The following is a 20,464-nucleotide window of genomic DNA, read 5'->3' as shown; positions in this document are numbered from 1 at the left end:
CTACAGACCAAGTGGTGTTTCACCTCTTCCTTTGACATTTATTCTGCAAGCTGGAAATGTATATAATCAGGCTGGTTTTTTTTTTTCTGTTCATCATGAGTTTTTCTGCATGCAGGTGTATTTGATTGTTGTTGATAGACTCCAGTGCTCAGGATGACATAATTCTTCTGGAGCTTGGCACTCCTGGGGAGGCTGCAAACGTTGACCTGTCACCCTTCCATCTTCCCTCAGCAATGTGAGGGACACTTAACTCTTTGTCTTTATTTTCTGGTGGGTTACTTTTCTGTGGCAGTTCTCTGAACTCCTTCTGACTTACCTGTCATTGCAGATCTGCATAGATATTCTCGGGGCATAGACTGTTTTTTGTTGGACCTTCCTTTCACAGGATAAAAGACCTGATTTTCTGCTGCAATACTGCTTTTTCCTTTTTTCCTCTGCCATTTCCCACTGTTTTGTGTTTACTGTGGACTTTTACATAGTACCCATTGCTATGGTGTGTATATGTTTGTATAGATATTTTTTATATGTATATATATATGTATACAAAACAATGTGACCAGCAAGGCTATCATGTGTCTTCTTCAGAGGGGTAGTTTTATTTTTATAGTGCTACTTTTATTTGTGAAAGCTGAGTTGAAGAACTTCATCTAGTACACTCATATTTAACTTACCATCTACTGTAACATCTGTTTTTTTCAACATTACTGCTTCCCAGATTTTTCCCTCCCACTGCATGGGGTTTTTTGGATCATTTCCCTTCACTTATCTTAACCTGCTTTTTTTCCCAGAATGAATCTCATTTGATTATTTTGAGACTGCATTTCTATTCTTTCTGAGTCCCTGTGCATTATTTCCTTGTCCCCATTTTTGCAGCTTCTCCAAATGTGATGTTTCCTGGAGATTCAAGTTAGCATGCTGACTAGAGTCTCTTCTGGATCATTAAAGAAAGTATCAAGTGAAATAGAACCCATTACAGGTCTTAGCAATATTGCAGCTTCTTCCAGTGTTATCCTTTGCTTTTATCATGATTTATTTGCAGCCGGTTTTCAAATCAAGCCAAAGCATTCATCTCAAAGTGCAAATCACTATCAAATGTTTACTAAATTTCAAGGACATCACATCTGCTCCTTTTCCTTAGATTCCTAGTGCTATAACACTAGCCAGAAAAGGGGCCTATTTCTAGCCAGTTTTGCTCTTCTGAATAGAAATCACGGTTTCATTGTCCTCAGGCTTGTAGCCTGGTTTACTTTATAGGAAGCCTCATGAATTAAAACAGCTGTGCAGCCCATTGTGAAATTCGGTTTTGTGGAGAAACAGGGCTGGGAAGAAAACAAGGGGAGTTTACACATGTAAGGGGGAGAAAGAGAGAAGAGGGATATGTGTGTGCCAGGAGGAGGGGAGAAACTTTTATCTGCATGTGTAAAGTCAAGTCACTGAGGGATGGCATTTAGGAATATTTCCGAAGAACTTCTCAAATCCCTGAATGCTCTTGTGTTTCTAGACAATGACTTTCATATAGTTAAGTGCTTTGCACTGTCCCGCTTTGCTTTCCTGTAGCATTCAGTGCTGTTGATATTTGAAGCTATGGCCAAGACGTGAGATAACATCAGCAGCCACTACCTCCTAACTGGGCACCTTGGAATGTTCCCCTGCTTTAGCTCTTATCCAGGTATCTCTGACACAGAAAAGCCATAACACTTCAGACTTATGGTAAAAGGACCTTTGTCACTCATAAGTACAACAGATAAACAGCTGTTCTGGGTAAGAAACAAAGGAATTGAGGCAAATACGAGGAGATGACAGGGACCGTAGGATAAAAAGTGAGAGGATGCTTAGCCAAGAACTCTTTCAATGGGTAATGTGAATTATAGTCTCTGGAGATCAAGCAGAAGGCATCTCATTCATGGCTTTTTGCTTTGACCTGGCCATAATAAAATCTCAAAAGTTTCTGGTAACAGTAGTACCTGCACTGCGCTGGTTAGAACAATATTTTATACCAGTGATTTAAAAGGATCGTTAATACACCTTTTCAACTGGGGCAATTGGCTGGAAGCAGACAGAAATAAATTTAATCTATTTTTCTAAAAAGGCTTTACCTATATTATTGGGTTGCATACCATCTTCTCTTCTCTTGCCTGCATCCCCTCCTCCACCTGGCTTTTGCTACCTTCTCACTGCTCAGCCTGGACCACCTGCCATGATGGGAAGGATGGCACGTGGCAGTCTGGTTGTTGGTATCTGTAGTATCAGGTCCCTGGTGGAGAGCAGGATGGGGCTAGGGGAAAAGCATAGGGTGTGTTTTGCACTGATGACGAAGTCTGAGTTGGCCTGCAGGTGAAAATTGTTTCTCTTTTGGTTTTGGGTTTTCTTGCAAGAAGTGCAGCTTGAGCAATTAGCACAAATACTGCTATTGAGGCTCCTGATCTAAGCTTTAAGATTATTCCTAGTATGTTTAGTACTGTTCTAGTGGAATTGAATCAGAGGAATTGAATCTAGCAAGACATTATGAAGAGATGTTAGAAACTATGTTTTGTAATAACCTTACAAATTTTCATATAATGTACTGACAGCTGCCTTCAGCATTGTGGCAACTGCAGGCCTAGATATACCTCAGAAATGCCTTTCTTGTTTTCCTGCTTTGTGTTACATTTTTCACCTGGAAAATCCCTTTTTCTTTGTTGGCTGCACTAAAGAAATAGGGCCAAAAAGACTGTAACCACCTCAAAGTTTGCAGTCCCAGCTTTATTTGGGCACATAGGACTGTGATCTCTCCCTCTGCTTTCTCCTCCTCCCTCCTCTCCCAAGTACCTAAATCAAAGAGTCCAGACCTAAAGACCAAGCCCAGACCTAACACATGCCACCTATCACAATCTGTTTGACCTTGCTCTCTGCTGAAACAGCGCAGTACATGGATTTTGACCGAGTCAGAAAGTATCAAGGAGTATCTGAGATATGCAGAGCAACCTGGGAGTTGCACGTGTCTGCTGATGCTCCCCTTCATCATGGCTGCACAGGTGGACCAAGGAGTAGGGGGAGCCTTCCAGCTCTGCAGTCCCAGGAACAGGACTAGCAGTGGTCTCCCATTTCCCTCCTCTGCCCGCTCTGCTCAGTGTAGCCAGCAGGTCGGTTCACTGTCCACTGAGTACTGCTACAACCAAAGGATTTGTTTTTGCTTTGCTTTATTATTTAATACAATGATAAAAGGAACCACTCCTTGTGATCATAAAGAGAAGCCTTAAAATCTTATTTAAGAGCACAGATATTTTGGGTTTTGACAGATATGGTTTGAAAATAACACAGATGTGCGGTGTCAGATTTCACCACTGCATGCAGTGTCTTTGTTTCAAACTGTAATTTTGGTAAATTTCGTTAATAGTGCTGGGCATGTGCTTTCCCAAAACCTTGCCCCCTGCAACCCAGGAAAAAAAAGTTTCTGGGTTGTGGGTTTTTTTCCCCCCTGAATATACCCCCTTAGAGAATTTGAAAGGAAAATGATCTTCGCAGAGTGAGCATTCAGCCCTGAAAGGCTACAAACCTATGGGTTATTTTTAACCTAATTACCTCGAATTAAACAAAAACTTAAAGATTTTTTTGCTTGAGTTGAAGATGAGGGCAAAGAAGGCTTTATTTGCAGAGCAACTCTAGCCAAGAACATGCTTCTTCCATTGCACTGTGCAGAATAATGCCTGTGGCAGTGCACTGCGGTAGTGAATGGCGCTTGATTTTCTGAAATACTGGCTTTTATGAGTTGATGTGAGAGGATGCACAGCTCTAGAGCAGTTCACTCCTTTCCCCTTCTCACCCCTCCTATGGATGCAGTGATCACTTTGGACTGGTGATGTTTTAGATGGAGCACGGTCTCCTTACACTTGCCTGGCAGTGGCTCATTAACTGCATGTTAATTGAAACTGAAAGTTTGTCAGATGATTCAATTCAGTTACATGTTAAATGGATTCAGTGCAGTAAGCATTACTGCTGTGATGAAAATCTCTGTGGAATTGATTTGTGAACTGATTTGGAGGGATTCATTGGCTTCATCAGCAGCTCTGAGAGATCGGAATCAGGAGAGCGAGCAGACATAGCCATGCTCCCAGCAAAACAAATCCTACTCTTCTCTTTCACCCTAAACAGTTTTAATTACTGCCCAGTGTGTTCCCTTTCCAGGACATGTGTTAGATAAATTTACTCTGGAGAGCTGAGAAGTGAAGAAGAAAATGAGAAGAATTGAAAGTCTGTTTTGAATTCTGTAATCTAAATGGCTGAAATGTCTAATTCCTTATCTTTCAGTGGATCAAGCAGTCACAAAATTTTCCTAAAGTTTGTTTCAAACATGAGCATATGTTACCAAAAAAAACCAAGGGAAAAAAAAATCTGCTTTAAACTGAAGGACTGAAAAATCAAAATTTACATCCTCCATATCTCATCTTTTATACTTGGCCACTGCGAAAGTCCCTCTTAAGTTAGGAATTTATTCTGTGTGCTGTACCTGCTTATGTGCTTGGTTTCTGTGTGGAGCCAATTTTTATTGCTGAGTTATAAACCCTTTGAAAATAGGGGCTTGTAATGGAAGCGCTGACAGACCTTTAACTAGGTCAGTTTTATCTGGCTCCATTATCTTTGCTTTTGTTAAAGCATTAAATGGTTGCAGATTTGTTTATTTTTCTCGTAGTCCCAGAATTTTAACATGGGTATGTTATTGAATTGTTTTTTCTTCAAAATGTCATGAACACGCAGCATTAGAGAGTTTATCCAGACTCTGCAGTCATCTTTAAAAGTAAATTGAACTGTTGTGTCTTATTTCAAGATTTTCTTGCTTATAAAGTACATTTAGTCTGTAACATGTCATTGCAAAACTAATACCAAAATTTCCTTTTTCTCTTGCTATCTTATTCTAATATTGAATTCTGCTCTGTCTTCTGAGCTCCTTTCTGTGTAAAATGACAATGATTTTTTTTGTTTGTCCCATTCAGATGAAAAGCCATACCACTGCAACTTTCCTGAAGAAGAAACACCAATGATAACATCTCAGTTGGATGAACTCCCGAAGCTGGGAAGCCGCAACGCCAGAGAAAATGAGGCCAGGGAATCTAAACCAGAGATTCCTGCCCTGATGTCAGCACTGGAGAGTGTCATCAAGGAACCCTTTTCGAAATACCAAGGTTCTGCAGACATGAAGGTGCCAGCATTTCATCACAGCCAGGGGCTTCCTTACTCCAGTCACATCGCTAGCTTTGCTTCGGGTGTGGGCCAGACATCTTCAGACGTGGTCATGGACTTGAAAACATCACTTGAAGTGCAGGCTAGTCGTGCTAGAAAAACTTTGCTAGACTTGCACAGGGAGCATCCTCTGATAGAAAAAGGTGCTGAAGCTCTAGAGGTAGCTCCACTCGATTTGAGTGAAAAATCAACAAGGGATAATTCATGCAATAAATATCTGAATACATCCTTCCAGGCTGCTTTAATTGTCTACCCATGTCCTTTCTGCAGTCACAAGACCTACTACCCAGAAGTCCTGTGGATGCACAAAAGAATTTTGCACAAAATCAGCTGTAACTCGATGGTACCGCCTTGGGTTCAACAGAATGGATTCAAGAGTATTAAAAACAACCTGGTCTTTCTGGCAAGGAGTGGGCGCACTGGCCCCCCTCCTGTTCTTGGTGGTAAGGAATGCCAGCCTTTGCCCATTGCCAGATTTACACGTACTCAAGTGCCAAGTGCATTGCCAGGTTCCAAAACCAGCTCTCTCTCTGTTGGGATGACTGCAAAGTCTGGTAGTACGCATCAGTCAAAGGACAGTCATGCCTTCAGCCACTGTGGTCCGCGCTTATCGGGTCTGGATGGATACAGACAGCCCAAGTTAAACCATTCCCAGGAGCAGTACAGCATAGCAGCACAACAAAAAAGTAAATATGAAGCAAATTCCAAACTTATGCAAATGGGAACCTATAGTAGAAGCATAACGCCTACACAAACAGTCATATCCAGGCCTAGCACACAGCCTACAAACAGTAAGCAAGTGGAGAAGTATGTGGTTCCCCAGGGAAGTACCGGTTTTGCCCCTCCAGGTAAGCACTGTGCATCCGACTCCGTGAAGGCCAAATACAACCCACCACTGCAGTATCATCCTCTGTGTAAAAGTGAGCAGTACACTAAACATGAAGAGCCAGCAGTGCCTCAGAGAGAGTCTCACATGAAGGCTGGGAATGAGATGAGGACATTGGCGAACTGCACAGCGGTAGCGCGAGCAAGCCCGGTACTGCAGCCCCAGCCTAGTACCGTGGGAGTTTCTCCAGCTTTACACTCCAGCAAACAGGATGTGGGATCAGATGTGCATGAGAAACATTTGGACATTTTAAATATCTTTAAAACATACATTCCAAAGGACCTTGCTTCATTGTACCAAACCTGTGGTGCCAACAGCCCTGCCCTGGATCACACAGGTAAGATTTTTACAAGCCCTTCCACAGCTGAGGACATAGGCTTGCTTGTTCCTGCTTCATTCAGAGCCACGACATACTGTTTCCCAGTTTTTCCCTTCTCTGCCTTAACAGTTGGGATTACAAGTTCATTGTTTTTATCATTGCTGGATAGGCTTGAATAGGTTTGTTTACTGCTCTCTTAACACTGCAGCATCCCCCCTTGTGCACTGTGTGACATTTCTGTCACACAGTGCACAAGGTTAAATGTATCTGGTTCCACCTGGAGTACTGCTGTTCCTTTGTCCTCTTGCTTAAAGCAGGCTAGAGTTACACAGATGTGCTGTCACTGGAAGATCTCCCTGATATGCTGGTGCTGGCACACATCATCATCTTTTTGCTTCAGGCAAAATAAACATCCTCTGGGGCTTATCTGTGATGTTATTTTGGAGGTTTTGTTCAATTTTGTCTGCAAACAAGTCTTGCAACAACAGAGAGGAATAATCACTTGTCGTTGTCCTTTGTCTTCCTTGACAAAAGTCTTAAGATCTTCCTTGTCCATGTCAAAGATTGCAACCTATTTTTTAAATGAGTCTTTTGATCTGTTTGTATGTTTATAATTAAAAGGAGGTAGGGCTGAATACATGCCTGCTAATTCACATAAGCAGAAAAGTCAGTTGTGCAAATAGCCAGTTTAAAAGTTCAGGGACTAAAAAAGTTCAACTGCCATGTTAAAAAAAAAAAGAAATCTATGTATTTACATTTGAAACCATACTCTTCTGATGATCTGCCAGAATTAGTTTGTCTGAGTGGAAACTGAAAATCATGCTGATTGACTACACTTGAGGTGGAGGTGTGTCTGTAGGAGAGGAGAATGGGAGCCAAAGTCTCACCTCTCACCATTTATAAACCATCCCAGTTTTTTATACCTTTCTTCTCTTTGTAGAAGTTGTGCAAATAAACTCCCAGACTGGTGTTCTAGTGTCCTTACCAGACATAATGCCCTCTGGTTTGTCAAAAGTATGTGTGAAATGGAGCTTGTGACCCCATTTTGCAAGTGGCACGAAGTCCAGGACATTTGGAAGCTGGTAGTCTAAGGACAGCTATGGTGTCTAAGGACACCCAGAAGGTGTGTGAAAGTTGACCACTCTGGTAGCTGTAAGGCAAGGAAGGAGCCATAATGTTTGATCAGATCTTGGTGGAAGGACCTTTTGGAGAAGACAGGAAGACAAGATCTATCTAACATAGCCCATGAGATGCACCTTTAAGCCACTCTGTTGTCAGCTTTGCTCAGTCATTTAACAAGTAATGCTGTGTAGGGGGCAGCTGTTACTTATTGAGCAGATCATTTTGCAGTGGTTAGGGGCTACCTGATGATTGTAACGAACCCCAGGCTCCTGGTTGTTGTTAACAAAGCAGGAGAGGATATGCTCAGTTTCTAAAACTGCAGGGTTTTTTTTTCCCAGTGCCTAGGAATGTTGTCTAAAGTTTCTCCCTGCTCACTTCCTGCTCTAAATACCAATGAATTCACCACCAACTTGGGGTACCTTCATATGGGTGCCTACCTTGATGTTATTTAATATTACGTTGTGTCAACCTGCTCAGCAAAATCTTACTGATACAGTGAGCTCCCAGCCGTGTTAGGAGGGATAGAGAAAAACAGTAAAAGCTAGGAACTAGAAGCTGACTTATTGAATGCAGGCATCAGAAAATTCATTATGACTGTTGGAACAAAGTAAAATAGGGGAAGGGTTTCCAAAGAGGTCTCTCTTTACCTGCTTTTTAAAAGAGGGATTTTATTGGCAAAACGTTTTTGCTGTGCAGTGGTTTCCAGAGACACTTTAACTGGAAGTTATTTAGTGCCCATCTCTGCTTTGAAACCTCTTCGTTCATTCCAAGTGTTTTACAGCAATCAAGTTTTCAAAATTTGAAGCCTCTTTTTTTTTTTAATGTAGCTTGTCTTCATTTTATATACAACTTCCAGGTTGTTGATGTTTCTCCAAACCATTTGGCATGATGGCTGTTTTTCATAGCACTCAAATAAAAAGTTGCTTCAGGCAAAAGGAACAAGATCCTACCAAAAAAAAAAAAAAGAGGAGGGTAATTGAACTTTGTCTGAAATAACATGTGGCCCTAGATAGGCTGAGCCCTGTGAGTCAGTATGCATCATACAATTTAGCCTTAATCTCATAATGTGAATATGGCAATCATGACATGAAGGACAACCAAAAATCCTGCTTAGGTATACTGTTTGTCATGTTTTTCCCTCAATGGAGTGTTTGTCCTTGGAAGAGAGTTGTTGTATGTACTGTTGTGATACAGCTGCAAACACAAAGCTAGCTGTACTTAGGTTAGTTTGTTTCACACTGCCCAATCTTCCCAAATGCTTGTAGGGAGAATCTTACTGTTATCTTTAATAGTGGTTATTTATTTTGTTCATGATACTTACAGGAATTGCCATATTAGTAAAGGCTGGGTTATGGCAGCAGATGCACTCTTTCTCTGGGTCTCCTTTGAGACCAGCTTTGAGCATAGATTTCTCAGGAACTCCCATTCAGATAGTCATGTTCGTTTACCTGTAATTTGCTAAGACCTGTAGTCATCCAGCCTCTTTTGTTCACGTATAGGATAACCTGAGTGATGACTCAGGGGGGTATTGCCTTGTGGCAGTGATGCCCATGGCTCAAAGCTCTAAACTATCAAAAGCCTTATGGTGCTGCTTAGGAAATACAACAATGGCAAATATACCTGGAAGTGACGCATTTTTTCCACCTGCTTTTTGAATAACTACCTTAAAGTGAGAGCTAGGGAGGGGTTAGATGAAAGTCTTACACCCACTCATCTTCGGCATTCATACAGGGTATGTTGGCTTACAACAGCATCCTCAACCTTCCCTCACGCACGACTCAGGTGGGAGCAGTGCTTCCATGAAGGCTGTTGGATTGGGTCCGTAATGGCTGCTGAGACAAGTGTATTCACCTTCCACAGAGGGAGACGTGGGTTGTAGAGGGATTGAATCTCTTTCCAGAGGTGTCAGAATGATGACCTGAGGAAGCTCTCCTGGGCTTCATAGGAGCTGCTCTGCCAGTCTCTGCCTGTCCAGTAGTTGGCATGGGGCAGTCCAGCAAAGGCTACACCTGGTTTCTCAGGGCAGCTCCTTCAGCTTTTTGCTTTCAAGTTTTCAGCTACAGTTCTGGCCAGTGAGGGGAAAATGCTAGTAATAGATCAGAAAACCTGCTTTAATCTTGGCTGCCTTACAAGGCAAATCTGTCTCATTATAGTACAGTAAGGCTCTCATTGATGTGTGATTCTTTTTTTTTAATATTATTTTTTTGAGATTTTTGTTTGTTTGTGTTGCTGGGTATACCTGAGGGGGATTTTCTCCAAAATCACAATCTTCTATTTGATTCCCAGAAACTTAATTCTTGGGAGCAGGAGTGTTCAAGTATATTATACAGACTGTGCTGCCATCTGCAGGAGGTGCTATTATAAAAGAAAAGAACAGTTTGTGATTGGGGCATTTGTTTGGGGTTTTTTGTGGTTTTGTTTTTGTGGAGGTTTTTTTGGTGTTTTTTTTTTTTTTTGCAAGACATTTCTTTCCAATATATGGTCTGGTGAAAACCATGACAGGACGCTTGGTGTCATAACAGCAGAGTAAATGGCAGCTGTCTTCTTTTCCATTCATCTTTAGGTGCAGCATCCATATTTTGGATGAGTCCTCTGGCATCCTGCAGTTGATTTTTCAGTTGTGTGGAGGGTTTTGGTTGCCACTTTTTTGTTCATAATTTTATTCTTTTTAAATGCTGTAACAGGGAGGGAAATATGAAAGAAAAGCTGAAACTTCACTTCTGTTGACAACCCTCTCAGAATTTCTTTAAAAGCCAAAGTATTCCAGTGGCAACTGGAAACATCAACTCTTTCCTTCCGAAGAGGGCGTTTTACCAAAATAGAAAAGATGATGTTCAAACATAATTTTTTTTTAATAGTAAAAAAGCCCAATAAAAGTCAAATGTGTCTTTTTTGATCAGCAGCAAAAAGACAAAGACCAGCCCTTTAAGTCAGATGCTGTAAACTGACCTTTGGAGAAAAAGGAGAGGTTTGAGCGGTTTTCCACAAATGCTAATGGCCTAGAAAACATGTTTACCCAGGGCTGGGGGAAGGCTGCTGCGCTGCTACCAGCTCAAAATGTCCGGAATGACACTTTCATTCACAGATGTCTTTCGTCTGTGCCTCAGAGGTCCAGGGTCAAAGCAGCACCGGCAGGCAGGTAGGCAGGGGCGAAAGGTTTGATCAGTCTGCGATGGCTCCGCTCACTCTGCATTTGTCTCTGAGGTATTGCCGCCTGGGGGGGACAGTCGGGCTCTGGTCCTACTCACTTCCTATTATCCATGTGACTTGTCTCCGCCACGCTGGAGTCACTTTGATTTGCCTGATGTACTGCTTGACAAAGCTGGGTGATGGCTGAGAAGTGGATCCAGCTGCTCTGAAAAGCGCACACCTGACATGCCAGTCCTGGTGCGGGCACATCATGGGGAGCATTTTTTAATTCAATGTAATTTATGCATTCTTGCAGTCCTGTGTGTGCCTGGCCTGTCAGCCAGTGCCTAGATGAAGGCTGACAGTTGTCATCCAGGGCCTGAAGGTAGCCTCACATAATGACACATTAGACATACTAATGATGTTTTCTTCTGGCATAATGTTTTCTTCTCAACTTTCCTCTCTCCTCTTTCCCCCCCCCCAACCCCCCCTTCCTCTCCCCCCCCTCTCTCCTGACTACAGGGATGCTCAGGACACAAACACGCCAAGGAGACTGTGTCTGCAGAGAATGTGGAAAATGCTTTACCCAACCCAGTCACCTCAGGACTCATCAGAGGTCCCACACAGGTACCTTTTCACACTTGCTCTTTCTTTCTCCCTTTCCCGCTTGCCTGCTTTCAGATTCTGCTAACAAAATACCAAGAATTACATTTCACATCCCATGTTAACCTGAGTAATTCCAATACCTAAATCTAATAGACAGGGGGTTTTTTTTATGACTTTTGTTCTTGTTCTCCAGATATTGCTTACCTGATCCCTGCCCAAACTCCATAAAATTGCAATGCATTTAAGATAACTCTGTTTGCAAATGTTTTATTTTAATTAGAGAGTAGGGTACTCAGAAATGAATATGCTAATGAATTCTGTTGCCACCAGCACAAATTGAAATCAAAGTACCCCTTTCAGCACAACATAAGGCTTTGTTTTGCCTCATCGTTGCTGTTGACAGGAACATTTTTGTGGGAAACAAGATTTTTCCTCAGACTGGTCAGCCCTAGCAGCCATTTTTAACCTGACACAATCTGTGGTTGAGGCTGGAGGAGCCTAAAGCCACTGGTGCCTTGAGACCTCCTGAGCATTGCATGAGATAGTGAGACTAGCGGGTTCCTCCCCAAAAGTGTGAATGATGCATACATAAGCCAGTCTGATGCAAAATGACAGAAGCCAAATGGTAAGTAATGCAAGAAGAGGGTCCCTTTACACATATACTGATAATTAATGTTGTCAGTGATTGCTTTCTTCAGCGCTGAAGTCTGAATTAAAAAGGGCAGTGGCCCTAGGCTGCCATTAGCACACTCTCTTACAGTAAGTGTTACGGTAAATTGGTATTTTCCGGCCACAGGCTAGTAGCTGGTGTCTTTTTTTGAACGTGGTTAATCTGTAATGGTCTCAAATAATATACACACACTAACGAAGCTTGAATGTTCATCTGTTAACAAGCCCCCTTGTTCCCACAGTGGTATTTGAGTCTAATGGACTCCGAGGTACTGAAGTTCACACCACCTCTGCAGATGCTCCAAAACAAGTATGTTTTACAATTAATTGGATGTTTGGTTTTTAGTGTGGTAGCTGGGAAAAAGTTGCACAGTAATACTCATCACTAAAGTACTGACTGTTTTATAACATGTATAAATAATAATGGTATTGCTTAATTTTTAACTCTTAAATTTTTTAAGCATTTTAACAGAATCTGTTATATAGAGAGTCAGTTAATTGTAAAGCAGGTAGTTAGTGTTTAAGTAAACATGTTACTGGCTTACTGGGGACTGGGTGGGATAGGTAACTCTGTAATGTGCGGTGACATGTAATCGTGAGATAGAAATTTGATTTTACAACTAACACATTTTCTGCTGCCACTAGACAATTAACGTTTAGTCTGTATTTTTCAGATTATTTGTACCCTGATATGCAGTACCTGGCCTTTGAAAGGCTCTCATCCACCAGTTTCTGTGGACTCTGTGTTGGTGTGCTTTCCTGTTTCTACTATACAGTTTCCTGTCTTAACAAACACTTCTCAGTTACAGAGAAAATCATTAAACTGAATTTGTTTCATGTATCTTACATCTTTGGAGACTAGTGTCTTAACCTGGACCTTTCTACTCCATCTTGTAGCTTGGCAGGTGGGTTTCAGGGCACACCTCCTCATGGACAGTTTTCTTTAATTGTGAAACTGCCTCCAGCATCACTCACTTTCCCTTTCATCTGCATTTTTAGCTTTACTTTTCATTACAGCAGCCCCCGTCCTCCTGTCTCTTACTAAACTATTGCAGGTGGTTTTGGCCATGCTTAGATGGTTTTGGCCGTTGGTTTCTACTTTCTGAATAAACATCCTCACTGGGCACCACCACATCACCTAGTTCATATGCTGCACCCTTCATGGAAGCTTTTAGGACCTTCTCAGTTGCAGTTGCATCTTTCTGGCCCAAAGGTTGTGTAGGGAACCCAGCCTCTGCCACAGGAGCATCTTGTTAACATCAAGCCATAGGAGTGGCCAGCAATTCTCATAAAGTTTTCAAGATGGCATAGCACTTCCTTGTTGTGGGCAATGTTTGCTTTGCTTTGCGTTAATGGGACAGTAACGGCAAAGTTATTCTATAGTGCCCTCCTCATGATGCTAGATAAGCATAAAATTGTGCAAGGACACATCTCTCAATAACAGAGACGGAGTGAATGGCAGAGACACAGACATGGTAAAAGTGACAGTGAAACACTGCAGCTCTGCCAACCAGCTCAGCTAGTCTTTGGTTTCCACCAATTTAGTAATGTAGATTTATTAAACTTAAGCATCTTTTAAAATGCTCTTTCATCTTTTCATGTTTGTGGTTTTCTCTCATGTGTAGTTGAGATCGGATTCTGAGGGCATCTGGGCTTCTTTCTTCTAGAAGACAATAAAAGGTCAAAGTTGGAAATACATTTCCAAAAAATTCTGAAATAGCCGTATCTATCCAAAAGGAAATGTGGCAGCTCAGACCACATCTGGACTCTTTTTGTAATTCAGGTTATATTACTGCACGATAAATTTACTCACAATCTTGTCTTTGTAGACTACTGTCATGCCAGAATTTATTGACTAACTCCTTCCATGGCAAATGTAGCTTGCTCTTGCAGTCTAAGTCCTTGTCAATCTGTCTTCAGAGCATTTGATTAAATTACAGCATGTCTCAATATAGCAGAATTCTGAGGAGGGGTTAGCTTCACGAGTCACTTCATCTCTTGCCAGTTGGTATTGCTACCACAGAAAATGCAGTATGATCACTTCTCCAGGAGATAGTTTCCTTTCTTTTGTCTTGTTTGTTCCTCAGTATCAGCCTTTGTCTCAGTTTGTCAGCATCTGTGTCGGGTAGGATTATTCAGTTGTCTGCTGTTTTGCTTGTTCTCATTGCAAGCAGGCATTGTGCTCCCCCAGAAGACTCCACCTGCACAGTCCCTGGGCATTACAGAGGGAATACTCTCATTTCTACCTGCAGCTGTAGGGGCCTTCAGAAGCACAGAAATGAGCTCGCACTGAGGACGGTGCCTGCAGCATTCCGTTAACATTACCATTTCCCACTTTAAACGTTGTCACTCCGTGTCTTCATTTCATTTCTTAATTGGGGACAGATCTATTCATGAGAGTTTATGGTGTAAAGTCATTTCAAGTTACAGAAGTGCCGTGCACATGCTCCAAGCAAGAAACAATAGTTACCATGTACGATAGCCTGAGAAGGAAAGGGTGGGTTTTTTTAATGTCAAGTGGAAATGATTCACTTTACATAATGTTTCCTCCTCACAGGTAAAATATCTTCCCCTGAGTAGTCTGCTGAAGAGTAAAAATATTAACATTAGTATTTCACGGTTCCCCCATTCCCTTCTGTAGTCAACCAGAAGATCATCTCTAAAGGTTTCCTTTATGAAGGAATGTTAGCTAGGGCTTTTAAAATCCCCCAACATGGTAGCTTACAACTGTGCTTCATTATATTGCAGTTTTATCACAGAATAATTCTAATTGTGCATGTTAAAAATAGGGTCTACAGCCAGGCTTTTTCAAAAATGATCCAGGTAAATCTATATTTAGATGTCTAAATAAGAACCCTGCATTAGAGTAGTGAACCACCAGCAGGACACGCAGGCATTCGGCATCAGTGAAAAGTAGATCACCTGTAGGAGTGTTTAAAAAAGATCAAACACACATGGTTTTAATACTGTTAGCACTGGGCTGTGTTTCATGCTTTGTTGTCAGCACCAATGAAATATAAATAAAACGTAGGAAACAAAGGGTTCATTTGTAATGTTATTTACTGTAGTTTCTTATTTTTACTTGAATGCTTTTAAAAAAAAGGACATTTTTACATAAAGTGAGTTTCCCATGAACTGTGGAATATTTCCTACTCTTCTTTATCTAAAGGACAAAAAATGCTCATTACATACCCCAAGTCAATACAATCTGTGCAGAGTCATGTAGATTCTGTTGAAATGCTGCCATGTTAAACATACTGAATATTCTGAATATTTTTATAAATGCTAAATATCCCAATGTATACATAATTACACTTGCTTATCCACAATGAATATGTATCTTAATTTGGAATACACTAAGCAACATCCAAAGATATGATTTAGTAGGCATGAATTGGGGGAGCACACTCCAATTGCATGTACATGGCAAGACAAAAACTGGCTCCCCTTTGGAAGGGTCCTTGCAAGAGCGCGTGCCTCAAAGCAGCTGTGGGTATCTTAAAGCAAAGCTCTCCTAAAGCATGGGGTCGTTTCAGAGACACTGCCTGGTGCTGCAGCGTTGCAGCCAGAAGCCCAATTCCCTGTGGCACAGGAGTCAGTCTTGAGCCTGCTTTTGCAAAATGGCGACAGCAGTGATAGCAGTTTCTAATACGTATGCTGTGCATTTAATTTCTGCTTCTGCATTTTTAAAGCCATATAAAAGCTTGGCCCACTGTAGGAATATAGTCTGTCCTCTATCAGTGTCAGTCAGTATGCTCTAAAAATTTTAAGGGACAAGTAATTGGGTGTTCAAAAGGCATGATTTACTAGTTATCAATGAGGAAGAGTTCTGTTTAATTGAAAGCGTGTGTGTATATAAATATGTATATATGTGAAGCATATTTGCAGCACTGGAGCCAGAGACACCAAGTTCTCTGCTTTCTCTGCAAGTGAAACAAGCAAAACCCCCAAAACCCCAACCTTTGTCCTCTGCAGAAAAACACCCTTTTATTCACAGAAAATCAATTAGAAGCTACAGCCTAGGACAAAAAAAAAAATAAACTGCTGGTATCATGAATACTTCTGGCTGAAGCTTTCCCCATGCCAGAAGGCACTGAGGTCCTTTTCTGTGAAACAGCAGTGGGCACCACAGTTCTTGGGCCTCATTCACTGAAAAGAGAAGTGTGCAGTATGTCCTGTGTGACAGGGGTAAAACACCTTCATAAGGGATTCATAAGCCTTAATTTTCTCCCCTAAAAGTATTTTAAAATATTTCTTGCAGTGTTCAGTACTTGAGTTAGCATGAATGTGAACAGTCAGAATTTGGGGGATACAGATTGGAAAGAACCATCAAGACAACACTGTGCATATATGTGTATTTGTATTGTAAAGGAGCTTGGGGAAAAAGCTGGGGACATCTGTTACCTGTAATGTTTTTTTAATCCAGCAGTACTACAGCTGTGCTTGTCCTAAAGCAACTTTGGTGAGAAGGGAAGGAGGGAAAAAACCCCAACCCAGATAAAAAAGTTTAAACTATTGGTTTCTGAGTCTGGCTGGTTTTAGTTTTCTTGTATTCGAAATTTTAGTGCTGTCTGTTAAAAGTCTTATTTATGACATTTGTTCTTATGAAATGTCTTGCCCCAGTTCCTTGCAGAGCTTCTTCCAAAGATCATGATTAATAGTTCAGTCCTCATTATTGCAAATGTTATTTTTAAATAGTTATTCTGAGAACAAGAATTCCATTAATCAAAATAATAGATAATGAACAAATAAATGGCAACCTAATTTGTCTCGTTCATACATATGGAGATTATAATGCAAACAATCAAGGAACCATAGAGGCTGCTGTAGTGGCATTTGAGTAATGTGCATGTACTGTATGTCTGTTACTTTGTGAGCATTAGAGACAGGATTAGCAGCTGTAGTTCTTGTCTCAACACTTTCCCCTTGCCAGCAACAGGAGTGGTATCTGTGCTCCAAACTGGTCATTGCAATTTATTTCAATGCCATGCAATAATCTGTCCTTCAGTATATTAACAGGTACACAAACTATTCTTTTCCTGTTAACTAGTGAAAAGCCCTAGAAGTTGGTATGAAAGCAGCTTTGGCATGGAAGCTCTAGGTTTTATGTAAAGATCTGCCAGTTTTTACTGAAAGTGAAGAAAGGTTCCTTTTAAAAAGGGAAAACATTTCACTTCAGGAAGAATTCTATCCAACTATGTATCAGCCAGTTCAAAATCTGACTGTATCCTTGGGCCTGTGGGAGTACAAGGGGTTGAGCCACTGGGTGGGGTTTGGCACACATGAATCTCAGGTGCTGTTTCTTGGTGAAACTGGCAGCACAGATATGCTTCAGCCACCCACCCACCACCTCCAGCCCCTCTGCACTGTCCTTACAGGTGTGGGGGGATGGATTATTCTTTTTACAGGTCCCCTGTGCTGTGTGGTCCATGGCATGCTTTCACCACCCCGCAGGCTATCCATCCCAAAAGAGCACCCCTAAATTACAGCCCTTTTTTCAGTTCTTACCCAGGGAAACTGGGACAAGGTGCCTTCCATCCCCTTGCCTCTCTCCATCCCTCCTCCCCTATCCTGGTGAAGCCCTGCTGTGCTCCCCCATGTGTGTAGAGGCAGTTCGATACGAGACGTTTTAATGATGAATGCCTCCTCCTGGAATTGTGGCTGTGTCTCTCAGGCGTGATGCAGCCACGCAAAAATGTAAAGCATCTTTCTTAGTTTACTGCAGGAAATTCAGCATCCAACTAAGGAAGTTTTATCACATCTCTCATTCAGTTACTGTTTCCTACATTTCAAATATACTGCAGTCTGTACAGCAGCTTTTTTTTTCTTTAATTTTGTTGCAAATCTTTCCGACTTAAACCAAACTTTGACTGGTAAATGTCATGAATCTCAGGCCAGGTTTAATTAGGAATTTTCTAAATCTATTAACAAAAGAGATGCACTTAATACATTATGTCAACCAGAGCTGAGCTTTCTTTAGCTATTTCGAGGGCTGCCATAGGCACAGCTTGAAACTTGCTTGGATTTTACATGGGTGCTGTATTTTATGTTGCATTAATTTAAAATGGTCTGTTTCACTTCATCAAGACTTTAGCTTAAGGATAATGCATTTATGTAAGATTAATCTTGCCATGTTGTTTTAGGATCAGGATTGTAAACTGCATTGTTCCGACAGTGATGTTCTAAATGTCATTTTAAAGCTTTTCTTAGGAGCTGCAGGCTTCCACTTATTCATGATGTTATCTTTAATTTCACTTGATTTTAGAATATTCCTGCTATTTTTTCCAACATGATAATTAATCATGAAAATTGGCTAAGAAAATAGAAGAAAGATGACAAGGGGGGGGCGAGTGGAAAGCCGCCTTAGCATTTGACAGACCTGCCCAAGGATTCAGTTTTTCTTCATTCAGCTACCTCTGTGACCTCAAACTTCAGCCTTTTTAAAGCGCTGATCTAGTTATGAATCCTTTTTGGCTAGCACAAAATTCCACTTTTTGGAGACCTCTTCTTTCCCTCCTTGTTCTCAGCCTTTTCTGAAGTGCTCCATCAGACACTATGACTTGCTGTTGTAGTTGAAAAGGGACTTTATATGAGCCTGACACACTTTGCTCTTGGTGGAGATGTTTTTAAAAAAACAAAACCCAAAACAAACTAAAGAACTTCTCATGTGGTGGGTCAAGATGAATGTACGTGATGCTAATAAAGGTTAACAAACACCAGCAGGACTTGCTGGAGGGTCATGCCTGGGAGCAGAGGCGAGAATGAGCTTTTTCCCCATGTTGTCCTTCTTGCAGGGGAGAGACCACGTCGGTGCGGAGATCACCCACACGCTGCATCTCCGAAAGGGAACCTAGAGCCTTGGCAGAGGAGCCCCGAGGCCAGCAGCCCCCAGCCCGAGGGGCAGCGCCAGCAGCCCCCCACGCAGAGCAGAGCAGCCCCCCTGCAGCCATCGCCTCGCCCGGAGCTGCTGCGCGAGACTGAAACCAGCGCTCTGCCAGGAGGGGGGGTGCCTCTGCGCTGTTAATCATTTTAAAATAAATGAAGATGCTACACAAGATATATATAAATTGACGTACTAATCAGTCCCAAGGTTCCTTATTTCCTTTATAATAAACAGTGGAGTTGGCAAGCACTGTGGCAGCACGAGGCATCTATATTAATCAAGAGAAGTTTGAGACACTGGAAAAATTAAACTTTATGTGATTTGGACAGCATGAAGAAGTTAAGCACTGTAACAAAAACCTCCCTGATGCTCACAATGACTATTTGATACATTTGAAAAACAACAGTGGATTTGAGGGCTGGAGAAGTATTAATTAATGAAACTGCCACTGCCTGTCATGCTGAAAAGCAAATTAAAAAAAAAAAAAACAACAACAGAGAGAGGAAGAATGAGGGGTGCGGGGGGGAAAGGTGGCATTCGGTGCTGAGAAAGCAATGTTTGATGAAGGATTAAAGGGACTAAAGAGAAAGACCGTCATTCTGCAATGGTTTGTTTCATTACAGTTTGGGGACCACTTGCATTTCTAGTGCTCTTGCTCTTGACTGCGCACCATTAATAGTATGTGAATATGGAAATTGAAACACTTCCAGAGAAAAGCTTCTATTCTGCTTTGGAACAGAAAAGCTGGTCGAACACTAAGAAAAAAAACAGGCTTCTGTGTTTTACTCTCAGGACCTTTTTTTTTTGTAACAGGGCTACTTTCTTCAACCTGATCACAAAGGAAGTCTTCACTTAGAAAAAAAAAAAGGAAATAATAAAACATTCAGCTGTCTAATGCTGGTGATCTCTCTGTTTAGAAGAGAAAAGGTGTCACTGAATGAATTCAGGCAGCCCTGGGGCTGTAAGGTGCTCTCTGCTCTTTCGTTTGGTTCAGCAGGCCAGCTACTGCTCCTCTTTGGGCCCAGTGATGTTCTGGAAAGACGAGGAAACTTCTTTTGTGGTGGCAGGTTAATGTTCATATAAATGTGTCATGTCTTGTACTTGGTGATCACTGGTGGTGTTAGGAAAAAAAAAGAAAAAAAAAAGCTTTATATACCTCTTCTACAGTAACTCTTTAACTGCAAGTTTTCTAGGTGGGGTTGTGGCACATAACAGGTTGTTAAACCATGCAGTGTAAGCAATTAAAAATGTATTCCACCGATTTAAATATTTTCTTTTCTTATTGCTGTGACACTATGTGTGATGGTAATATTTCTGAGAGTTTCAGATTTTGCACATATAATTTTATGCATTATCAAAAGTTACTGCTGCCTTGAAAGAAAATGTTCTGTGAAAATTTTTGCAAAAGCTTTACTAGTTTGTTTTTTTTTAAATTGTAACATTTTGTAAAGGCAGGAAATGGAGTTAAAAACCTAGCATGCTAAATATATTTTTCAAAAAAGCAATAATTTTACATGTACAGAAATGATGCTAACCTTTAATACAGGTGAGACCACAGTTTACTTAATACAGTAATGGAATAGTACTGTTTTTGTAGAAACGGGCTTCTGACAAAGATTTGTTAAAAAAAAAA

The 20,464-nt window shown here is 41.3% G+C and overlaps 1 protein-coding gene across 2 annotated transcripts in view; it reads left to right on the top strand.

Moving 5' to 3' along the window:
- Positions 1-19,030, top strand: part of ZNF516 (zinc finger protein 516) — a 98,137-nt gene extending 79,107 nt beyond the window's left edge. The window contains exons 3-7 of one of the 2 annotated variants that reach the window (XR_010431291.1): positions 4,971-6,440; positions 11,196-11,300; positions 12,191-12,258; positions 12,623-12,853; positions 18,743-18,842. Coding sequence is in view for 1 of the 2 variants with exons in the window: in XM_064658231.1 (XP_064514301.1) it covers positions 4,971-6,440; positions 11,196-11,300; positions 12,191-12,258; positions 18,743-18,802 (1,703 nt within the window). In the remaining variant the exon portion in view is untranslated. Of the gene's footprint in view, positions 1-4,970; positions 6,441-11,195; positions 11,301-12,190; positions 12,259-12,622; positions 12,854-18,742 lie in introns of both variants that reach the window. The other variant, XM_064658231.1, reaches the window with a different exon arrangement.
- Positions 19,031-20,464: the final 1,434 nt, after the last annotated feature.

This window comes from Pseudopipra pipra, chromosome 1, assembly GCF_036250125.1.
Source record: "Pseudopipra pipra isolate bDixPip1 chromosome 1, bDixPip1.hap1, whole genome shotgun sequence".
Taxonomy (NCBI): domain Eukaryota; kingdom Metazoa; phylum Chordata; class Aves; order Passeriformes; family Pipridae; genus Pseudopipra; species Pseudopipra pipra.
Note: the sequence above shows the minus strand (reverse complement) of the source record. Positions and strands in the feature narration are given on the sequence as shown.